General features: G+C 38.5%; 1 protein-coding gene and 1 pseudogene across 1 annotated transcript; both read right to left on the reverse strand.

Annotated features, from left to right (window-relative positions):
* Positions 1-1,847, reverse strand: part of LOC106335666 — a 5,567-nt pseudogene extending 3,720 nt beyond the window's left edge.
* A 4,310-nt stretch (positions 1,848-6,157) lies between these two features.
* Positions 6,158-7,652, reverse strand: LOC106331054. The gene is made up of 2 exons (XM_013769409.1): positions 6,947-7,652; positions 6,158-6,873 (listed from the first exon to the last, which is right to left on the reverse strand). The coding sequence occupies exons 1-2, from the start codon at positions 7,650-7,652 to the stop codon at positions 6,158-6,160; spliced, it is 1,422 nt and encodes a 473-aa protein (XP_013624863.1).
* Between the last annotated feature and the right edge of the window lie 4,139 nt (positions 7,653-11,791).

Below are 11,791 nucleotides of genomic sequence, written 5' to 3' on the forward strand. Positions count from 1 at the left end.
TCATATATATATTAGTCATTTATGGTAATTCCGTAGGTTTGATTTAAGGAAAGAAAATAACATATCATATCATTATATCATATAGTTTGACCAACTTATGTATCTAACAACATATAAAAATCGAATGTGGACCTACTTATTTTTCAATTGAATGTAATTGACTACCTAATTGAGTGCCACCTATGCATTGGAGCCTATTTTAATTAATACAAAATTGAGAGTACATCTTTTCAGATGTTCCTCAATTAATATATAGGGAATGTTCGACAACAACAAATACTCGTCGTATGTTTTGATGCCACTGCTAAAACGTGTACTCCGACCAAACAGTAACGAACCTAACGTGTGAGAGTAGATAAAGATCTTGAGAAGAGAGAGAGAGAGAGAGATGGACCAGATTAAAAAAGCAGAACAATATGTGTTCAATGCTCAATTTGTAGCAAAAAAGGATAAAAGTTGAAATCATTGACATCCAAAATATAGTCAGAAGTGATAATACATGAAAGCCTTTTGAACACAGTTACATAAAATTCATATTCTCCGCATAGTCTACAAAGGTGTTGATAAATGTAGGATGCTCAATCCCTTCCAGACCCTGAATATTGACTCTTTTGACAGTGTTCCACTCCAAATTGTAGAACCAAACGGAAGAGTTCCACGAGTAGACAATTTCACATGTACTAGCCATTCCAACAAACATACATTCCGTAGGTATCGTGTACCGCAAAGGAGGCAATAAATAGCTATGCTTGCACCATTTATGATTTCCAGCATCTTCTAGAACCCACAACACAAGGTTTCGTTCAACCCGACAATGTATGCCTAATTTACCTTTGTAGTTGAACAAAGGACCAGAAAAAACAAAATGATTTGGTAACATGTCTTCATCTATGTTAATAAAACCGAACTTCTCTGACCTAACATCAAACCAAACTATCACAAAAGACCCTTCCAACCTACCCTCGAAATACTAAGCACCATTTATGCATATATTAATATCACCATCTACTCCACCACTATTCTCCCTAAAATTGAAGTTGGTTGGAGCATTCTCCGCAAACGTTTTCCATACTCCAACGTCAAAATCCAATGAGCATTGGAACTACCATAGAGTGAGTTGTTCATACTCAAACACAACACTTTGAACTCTTTTCCGATCGGATCGTAGCCCCTAAGTATATTCCCCTGAGAGTGTTTGTTCCTTTTCTAGGCACTTTGGGTAAGGTTAGGACTTTTCCCTTGGCAGCGTTACAAATCATCGGCCTTTTTTTCTTCCACATCTTTGAAGCAAGACCAATCCACATATCGGTTTATAGATATAAGTTGGACAATAATCACGAACCAACGTAGGGTGATAAGAGGTGGTTACAAGAGAAGAATTATGGTCTGGATTATGAGGCGGAGGTGAAGAGTAGCAGAACAACTTGCCCTTAGATTTTACCGGAGCCGCCGACAAGTCAAAGACTTTGTCAGAAACAACTCAGTGAAATCATGATGACGAAGTATGGATGCCCAGTATTTCGAAACGCAACGAAACCTAGCTACAGACTTTAAGGGGACTAGAGAGAATATTTCGACAAGTAGATCATCAGGGATTGGGTCTAATGAGTATTCTCTTACCGAGTTTGATGCATGTGTTTCATGTCTGGATGTGCTTAATATTAGACCCTCCGAGAACTGCTGCTCCAAATCTTCCATGGCAGATTTTATAAACCCTAGATGGAATCGCTGAGCTTAAGATGAACCAAACCCTAAACTTCCGCTTAATCCTGTATTTCTGTCAGACTTTATATGCAAGAAACCTAAACAGCTTTAGGCCCAAAGAGTCCAAGACATACTAGATGACAAGTGCGGTCCTTATCCAAATCATCGAATCTTTTATCAATATACTAGATTTTATACTCTGTATTAATAATTTTGATTTGTTTAATAATAACTTTTAAATTAAAATATAATTTATTTATATAATTTTCTTATTTGAAATATTATTTCTTGTTTTATTATTTATGTTTATTTAAAATTATAACCTCTTATTAGCTATATTTCTTTATATGTAACTATAAAAATATATTCATTATGTTGATAAATATCTATATATATATTTTTAAGATATTAACTTTTAGTAATATTAGTAGATGCTTGCGTTCACAGTCATAAATATTTTATCATACATTTTACATATATTTTATTTGAATAACATAAACAATTAAGCTATGTTCATAATATTTAACTTTGATTTGTATTCAAAAAAGTTGTATAATTAATGTGTGGTTGTTATATGAAAAATAAATTAGGATAGCACTAATTTTTTTTATCACAAATATAACACACAAGTTTCAAAATGACCGAAATAAGTTTTGTTAAAAATGGTTTAAAATAACTTATACACCTATGGTTAACTAATCATATACTTATGATTTAGATTTGAGTGATTATTTTTTTTTGGGGGGGGGGGGGGGGGGGGGGGGGGAGGGTTAGGATTTTTATTTTAAATATATACTTAAGATTTATAATTGAAAATAAGAATTTTCACAAAAGAATTTGAAATTTAAAAAACAATCAAAAGAACAATTTCAAAAACATATTTTGAGAAAAAATCAGTTTTGAATCGAATAAAGTTTTTCTTGAAAATAAAATATTTTATTATTTTTTAATTATTATTATTTTTATTTAAATATTTATTTATATTTATATATCTATATAATAATGATATAGTTGTCACTTTTTCCCTTTGTGTGTTCATTTGGTCAAAAAATCATTTTTGGGAGATTTTCCTTTGTTGTATATATGTGATAGTATAATATTCATATTTAAAATTTAGTCGCAATAAATATTTTGATGAGTTTTAATTAATGTAAATAGTATTTATAAGATAATTTTAAAATTAAAGTAAATATAATGAATTTAGTTAACGTTAATTAACATTTTATTTATTTAATTCATAATATATTGAGAATATTGAATATTGTATTTGTTCTGATCTGACGAGTTATTAGCTTTTAACAACGGTTGTTCTATTACTCATGTTAGAGGTGATTCAAACATCCAAACCAAAATATAACAATCAACAAAAATCAAAAATCTATGAAAACACGTGCAGTCCTAGCTAGATATTTGATGTCCTGTTCTGCGTCCTTAATGTGTGCGTGATCATGAAATCCTGGAGCTTTCTTTGTAGAGATGTTATCTCAGCTAGTTCGGTTAAAAAACTTGTCCAAGCATTCGGGTTTTGAATTATTGAAATGACATCCTTACAAACCGTTCCAAAATGATGACATGTAGTGTGTTGAAACATACTTTCGTAATTATTGCATCCAGTTTCGTATGCAAAGGTGACATGCATCTTTCTTTGTTTCGAAAACCAAACAATTTCTCCTACCCTGCCTCATCATGCCACAACCATATCCACTGTACTATGAATTTGAGGATCAAGATCCATCTACCAATCATATCCTCTGCAAGCATAAGGCTTGAGAGTTAGCGTCCAATGGGAGATCTGAATTCACGTCAAACCATGCATGGCATTCACTTTAAGCATGTCTAACTAGTTCCAATTGATCTCTCATGCTTCCAGGAATACCAAATTATGCATGATTAAAGATTTCTATCCAATTCGTTATTTTTAATAGTAGTGAATCTTATATGATTATATAATGCATTACAATATAATATAATTTATATGTGTATGAAAAAATATTATTTTGATATAATAAACAATATTTGTTTGTTTTAGAGTTTCATGAAGATTCTTTGGAAACTATTACATACTTTGATAATTGATTTCATAGCTGTTAAATGCTAACCTTAAGATAGCAAACCATTTAGATACTTTTGAGATTTTTTTGAGATTTTTTTTGTTCATTGTAATTTTGAGACTTTTTTAAATGTAGAAGTTTGTAAATTTTTGTGTTTTAGTTTGTTGATTAGAGTACATAGATAATATATTATTGTATTGATAAATTCATATTTTTTTCCTTCTATCATTTTTATGTTGTTTTTATGCTAATTTATTGTTTATATTTCTTATAAATTTTATTAGAAATTTTAACTAACTTATTTAGATGCTTTTTAGACTCTTAATTTTTTCATCTATCTTATAAGATTTTTTTCTGTAAATATTCTTTTCACATATATAACTCATTTGAGAGCATCTTAAGTTTTATGTGTGATATGAAGTGAATCAGACTAAAGATTTATGAGGCTTATGCTTGATTCTTTGATTTGGACTGTGATTCTTCTCTTATTCAATAGATTCGTTTAATCCAACAGAGTGAAGTATGCCTATTGAAGAATTAAGATGTGTCTTTAAATATCAACTCCTCTGGGATGAAATTAGTAGAGTTAGAGTTTTCTATTGAAAGTGTTCTAGCAAAAATTATGTTTGGATCTTATTTGAAGAGAGGTCTTGAGCGAAGATAAAGATCATGATATAGAGTCAGGAAGATCGAGAGAGAGAGGGATGAAATGAGTGACAAGGGAGACACAAAAAAACAGAACAATAGTGCTCAATTAATAGCATAAAGTTTAAATCCAAAACAACCATAATATCTCATAGAGTTGTTTTCCAAAGTATAAAGGCTCAAGTAATAACATATGAAAGTCTTTTGAACACACTTTTGCATAAGTCAACTTCTTCTTTTCTGAATTTGTTGAAGGTTCGTTTCCCTTTGTATAATTCGTCCCATATTATCCTCCTTTTAGCTTCACAGATGCTCCTTTACTGACTCTACAATGCTTTAGTATCTCTGTCTTCGTATCTTATCTTACAGCCAATGTTAGCTATGTGAGAAGCTGTTCATGGTATGTATCTAGTCACATAGAGGATGACACTACATGTCAGCTTTATATGGGTTTTGTTTACATTTTCTTGTTTCATGAGCTGTTGTTCTTCCATGTCTTAGGTACTTCTTAAACTTGTTCGGATTAAGAGGCTTATTTAGTCTCAGCCTTGAAGATGAAAATGGTTAGTGTTCACGTACACTACTAATTAATGGACACCATTTCTCCTCACAAAACTCTTTACTCATTGCAAGTTATCTGTTTCTTGTGCAGCTATTGATGATACACAGCGAATGATGCAAATGGGTGGATTTGGTTTTGACGCATCAAAGGTATATCTATCACAAGCACCTTCTAGACTTTCTTTAATCATCCTCATCAGTCATCATCCTACATTGTTTCATTCTAGCATTGGTCCAAATCCTGATTGTTGCATTTGCAAAATTGGCTACAGAGCTTGGGCGCTGAGATGGATGGTCTCGACATTATTCAACATGAATGGGCTTTACCCGGGTTCGAGCGCCGCGCAGAGTCCGTTTTAAGAAAACTCGTGCAGGAGGGACGGCACTTGTACCCTGATTTTGTATGATTTGGTTTAAATCTGTAGTATTATTGCAAGCATTACTTTGTTTCAGCTAACCTGGTTATGTCTGGTGCTTGCGATCTGATGCATATTATCGATTTGGTTTTGATGCATCAAAGTTATATCTATCTCCTTCTAGACTTTCTTGAATCATCGTCATCATCGAACATTGTTTCATTCTAGCATTGGTCCAAGTCCTGATTATTGTACTGTTGCATTTGCAAAATTGGCTACGGAGCTTTGGCGCTGGGCGCTGAGAAGGATGATCTCGACACTATTCAACATGAATGGGCTTTACCGGGTTCAAGCACCGCGCATAGTCCGTTTTGAGAAAACTCGTGCACTAGAGAGGACATTTGTACCGTGATTTTTTATTTTGTATGATTTGGTTTAAGTCTGTAGTATTAGTACATGCTTTAATTTGGTTCAGCTGATCTGGTTATGTCTGGTTCTTGTGATCTGATGCATATTATCGAATAAAACTTCTGAGAGTTTGTTTGTCCAATAAGATTTGCTCTACTCCCATTTAAAATGGAGCGCTAGAAGATTGTGTAAGTTAGCTTGAACGTATTAGATGCCATTGCTAAAACGTGTACTCCGACGAAACAATAACGAGCCTAACGTGTGAGGGAAGATAAAGATCTTGAGAAGAGAGAGATGGAGAAGATTAAACAAAAAAAAAACAGAACAGTATGTATTCAATGCTCAATTTGTAGCAAAAACTATTATAAAGTTGTAATCCTTTTTTTTTTGTCACTAAAATGCATTCATAAATTGGGCCATGACCCAAAACCGTTAGCCCACTAAAGGGTTTGATACAGAAGCACGAAGCACAGTTTTTGCAAGACAATCTGAAAGAGAGTTCTTTGATCTAGGAAAGTAGGAGAAAGATAGAGAGGTGAATCCAGACGAGATTGATCGTATATCACTCACGATTCCGATCAACTCTTTGCTCTGGATCCTGCCATTAGTTGCTCCGATGAGTGTTGCACAGTCTGAAAAGACTTCAAGTTTTGTGATGCCGAGATCCTTTGCCGATCCGAGAGCTGTCAGCAGGGCCAAAGCTTCTACGACCAGAGGAGAGGCGATAAAGTCCTGCACCAGCGAGCCTTCTACTGGACTAGGTATTGTCGGGCCTGAGAAGTTCCAAGCTAAACCTGCCCTTTTACGGTTCTTGTCCCAAGCTGCGTCTGTCTTACATGTGGTCGATCCGTTCATTGGAGAGTTGTCTGAGGTTGTGTGGACTCGATCTCGTGATTCTTCAGGTAAGGAACTATTTGTAATCTCTTTCCTTTGAGCTTGGTTCCACTCTAGGGCTAATCGAAGTCCTTTTGTTGTCGTTTCCTCGGGGGTTATCTTCTTATCTTCAAATATCAGAGTGTTTCTGGAGAGCCAGAGCGACCACACTATCCACGGCACGATTGCTCCCACAACTACTGTCGGGGGTAGACAGATTGTTCTCCTAAATCTTGTAAGAGCTTCTGTGAAGTCCATTCCTGCAGCTATGTGAACTGCGTGTGAGATTGGAACTAGGACAGGTGAAGAAGATGTGCATTTTTGTCTCTTTTTCGTTGCATCTAGGACATTTAGTTGCTGATATCATTCCTCGGTTCTGTAGGTTTTCCCCAATGGGAAGTGCATTGTTGATAATCGACCAGAGAAAGAGTCGCAGTTTTGGTGAGCACGAGCTTCTCCACACATCATTTATCCACTTGAAATCATCACATGTGCTCACTGATGGAATTTGGGCTTTCTTAGCAGCTGAGAAGTAGCCGGACCTTTTTGAATAGACTCCCGAAGGGAGCGGTTGCCAAATGAACCTATCTTCCACTCCACTTCTACTTGGCTGAATACAGAGGATCTTCTCACACATCATAGGTAAGATTTCCTTTAGCCTAGCTCCGTTCCATTTCATATCTGTAGTTAGTAGGTCCGAGACCATGAGGTCCATGTCTTCTTCTCTTTGGGGTCCTAGAGGTCTGACATCTTCTTCTAGAGAAATCCATGAGTCTTTCCATACTCTAGTTGTCTGCCCATTCCCTATGGCCTTGCCTAAGTTCTCCTTTAGAAGGTCCCTCCCAAAGAGAATACTCCTCCAACCATGTGAACAAGTACTCGGTAGATTTGCGTCTAGGAAGCTCGTCCGTTGGCAGTATTTTCCTTTAAGTATTCTAGCTAGTAGACAATCCGGTACTGTGATGATTCGCCACGCTAGCTTAGCCAAGAGAGCCTGATTAAAGAGTTGTATATCCCTAAGACCCAAACCTCCCAAAGCTTTAGGAGCTGTCATTCTATCCCAAGAAACCCAACACATCTTTTTTTTCCTTTAGTTCCATCCCACCAAAACCTCGTCAAAACTGATTGTATGCGTTTACAAAGGCTTACAGGGATTTGGAAGCAGCTCATGGTATATGTAGTGATTGCAGCCAGGACAGCTTTAAGCAACGTCAGCTTTCCTGCTCGGCTTAGGAATCGAGTTGACCAGCTGAGGGATCTTTGGCGTATGCGGTCCACGATTGAGGTAAACAAATCTCTTTTCCTTTTCCCAAAATGTTCTGGGAGTCCAAGGTATTTACCTAGTCCACCCTCTTTACTGATTCCCAAAATTGTCTTTGCAGTAGCTCTGACCTCCAGTGGAGTATTTGAAGAGAAGGTCACAGAGGATTTAGCTTTATTTATCTTCTGTCCTGAAGCTTTACCATACTCCGAGAGGATCTGGACCAATTTTTCACAGCTTTTCCGGTTTGCTTGGAAGAAAAACATGGTGTCGTCCGCAAACAATAGGTGATTCACTATTGGACATGCTCTAGCAACTCTGATTCCTTGAAGAGTGCCATCTCTCTCCGCCTTTCGAGACAGACCCGTCAAGACTTCTCCACAGAGAATGAAAATATATGGTGAGAGAGGGTCTCCCTGACGGATCCCACGGTAAGGTTTTACATTCCCGTAAACTGAATCATTGACTAGATAGGAGTAGTGAACCGTTGTGATGCATTGCATGATCCAATTTATCCAGATGTCATGAAAACCTAGCCTCTTGAGAACTAAAGATACAAAGCTCCACTCCACTCTATCATAGGCCTTTGACATGTCTGTTTTAACAGCCATTGTGCATTTTTTTCTGCCTTTGAGTTCTTGAGAAAATGTAAGACTTCATGGGTTATGAGAACATTATCAGCTATTGCTCTCCCCGGTATGAATGCTGATTGATTTTCGGAGATGATTCCTGCTAGTACCGGCTTCAGGCGTAGAGATAATAGCTTAGATATGATCTTATAGTACACGTTGCATAAAGCTATTGGCCTGTAGTCCTCAACTATTTTTGCTGTAGTTGTTTTGGGGATCAGTATAACCACCGTATTGTTGATTTGTCGTGCGAGGTTACTGGTGGTGAAGAAGCTTTGGATTTCTTCGACTACGGCTGGACCCACCGTTTCCCAGTTTGCCTGGAAGAAGCAGGCGGATAAGCCATCAGGACCAGGTGCCTTATCACGGTGGATGGCAAAGGTAGCTTCTCTGATTTCCTTAGCTGTTGGGATAGTTGTTAGCTTCTCATTTTGTTCCCTCGTCACACATGGTTTAAGTGCTTTGTCCACTGTCCTTGTTCCATCATACGGCAAGCTTGTGAATAGAGAGGAGTAGTATTTGCATATCACCTCCGAGATATGTTCTTCTTCAAAGAAAGGTACTCCTTCATCATTCTCTATCACAGACATCCTGTTTTTTGCTTTCCTTCCTTTAGTGGTAGCATGAAAATAACCAGTGTTTGAATCCCCTAGAGTTAACCAAAGAATTCTGCTTCTCTGCTTCCAAAATTCTTCTTCCGCTTTGTACAGGAGGAGAAGCTTCTTATTGATTTCTCTAATTAGCTCTTCATCAGCTGATTGGTCTGTCATAGCTTCCTCGAGGCGTTGCTTTAGGGTCTCTAGGGCCTTGCTGCTGTTTTCGTGGTGAGTTTTGCTCCAGTTGCAAATAGCCTTTCTGCACTTAGCTAGTCTAAACTCCACTGCGAGGTTATCCTGAGAATTCCATACTTCATGGATGAGTTGTTTGATTTCCGTATTTTCCTTGAGTCTTCTATCAAATCTGAACAGCTTGTTCCCTCGTTATGCAGCAGTGTTCAAGAAAGACAGAAGGGGGCGGTGGTCAGAACCTTCAAATTTAAGATACTGACTTCTGCAAGCTGGAAATAGCTCTGCCCACGCGCTATTGCTTATAGCCCTATCCAAGCGGCACCGAACTAGATGTGAGTATCTTTGTCCTCTCCAAGATAGGAATGGTCCTGAATACTTTAGATCAAATAGACCATTACTAGAGAGAAAAGATCTGAAGTTAACAAAAATTCCTTCTGCCCTGACAGGTCCTCCACACTTCTCTGTATTGTCCACAATCTCATTGAAATCTCCAGTTAAGAACCAAGGATCTTCTGAGTTCGTTCGCAGGTTTGATATCTCATCCCAAAGCTCTAGACGTTTTGTGTGGTCCGGTTCACCGTAGACGAACGTGGTCTGAAATTTTTCCCTTTGTAGTAGATAGATGTATCAATGAAGTTCTTTGTAGCCGAATTGATTCTGAGGTCTAAGTCTTGTTTCCATGTCAGATACAGTCCTCCGCTGCCAGGAGTTACTGGTGGAACCGCCATGAATTTGTCGGAGTTGAACCATTCTAGTTCCTTCTTAACCATCTCCGTGGGGTTTTTGGTTTCACAGAGAAACATGATGTTAGGAGTGTTCTTCTTATGAATCTCCTTCAGTCTCTGGCCTGTTGTGGGATTCCCCAACCCACAACAGTTCCAGCTCACAATTACTAAGGACCCGGGTGTGGAGAGACCCGAAAATCCGGGTTTCTCTTGATTGAAGCAGGGATAAGTTGGATAGGAGGATTTGAGGAGTGCGACGTTTCTGCTAGTGACTTCTTCTTGGATGTTTTCCGAGTCTTTCCTCGATTAGGTCCCCCGTCTAACACTTGCATCCCTCTAATCGGTGAGTTCTGAATCTGTGAGAGTTTTCTTTTCTTTGAACTAGAGCCTCTCAGGATATTTGGGCTATATCTGACAGGCCTTCGTCTTGTGGATCTGCAGAGCCTTCGTCGTGCTTTTGCTTGAGCCTCTCCTAAGTTTTCTCCATCTGCTGGGATCAGAGGTGAGTCTTCTTCTTGAGGGCCTGCTTGTGATGTTAGTGGGCTAACAATGACTGATTTGATCCTTGTGGATCTTGCAGTTTCCCCGCGGGTTTCTTCTTGTGAATGTCCCTGTATAGATTCATTGAAGAGGTTGGTGAGTCCCATATCTTCTCCTAGGCGAGTGGGTGGTGTTTGGATATCTGCTCTGCTTTGGAGGATAGGGACTTGCACGTTATCCTCTTGTCGTGGAGGGGGGGTTACTGGGTTACTATCGATCCCATGTCGAAGCTCAATGTTGTGGTGCAAAGCTTGTGAAGACGCTAAAATTCTTGCAGCTGTCTCCTCCATCAGCCCATTGGCATCTGTGTAGAGAACTCTTTGTCTACGTGCTGCTGCTTCAACAGGGTCAGCACAGTTGAGGTATTGCCTAGTAACCTCGTGTAGATCCTCCATGACTGCCTGTTTTGCGGTTGTCTGGTTATCAAGGATTCGTAGAGGAGTTCCCAGCTGTGAATCCTCATCCCCTTTGTCTTGGTTCTGGTTCACTGGGTCTCGGTTTCCTTCTGCATCAGCTTCTAGTACTTGTTTAGGTCTCCATTGCCCCTGACTTCTCTGGGAGAAGAGGTCTCTTCCTCCTTTCTCATCTCCAGCTTGAGTGTATCTTCCTTTTGTGTATTGTGGGGGGGTTCTGCAGAGGGCCTTCCTTTGTAGTTTTTTGAAACCAAGATTGAGTGCTTGGATCTGTCGTCCTCATAGTAGCAAATGGTGGGGGGATTCGAGTTTGCTTAGTACTAACTCTTTCTCCAAAAGGATTTTCCATGTCTGTCCACTCTAGCTTTGAAAGCATGCTGGATCGTGTTTGCTTCTCCTATGGCTGGTTCCGTTCTCTTCTTCTCATCGAGTTTTGGGTACCCAGGATCTGAAGAATACCTAACCATCTCTATATTTGATGTTGAAATTTTGTTCCAGGTTAGGTCTTCATCTCTATTACTTGGACAGTACTTCCTCGGGTGGAGGAGTGAGAAGCAGCAAGAGCAATGAGATTCGAGCCTCTCGTACTCTAAGGTGACAGATATCTCTTCTCCAGAGTCGAACTCAACTATGGCTTCTTTTATCAGGGGTTTGAGTCCATCTACTGAGACTCTGACCCTTGCAGTTGTTTTTGTCAGTTCATGATTCTCCAGAGTGCCGATTTCCTGTCCTACTCTGCACACCATATCATCATGCCAGTAGTGGAGTGGTAGACCTTTTATCTTGATCCAGCAAGGAATCATTGAGGGGAAGGAGTTGGAGATCACAGGCTCCCAA

The sequence above is a fragment of the Brassica oleracea genome, chromosome C3 (genome assembly GCF_000695525.1).
Source record: "Brassica oleracea var. oleracea cultivar TO1000 chromosome C3, BOL, whole genome shotgun sequence".
NCBI lineage: Eukaryota > Viridiplantae > Streptophyta > Magnoliopsida > Brassicales > Brassicaceae > Brassica > Brassica oleracea.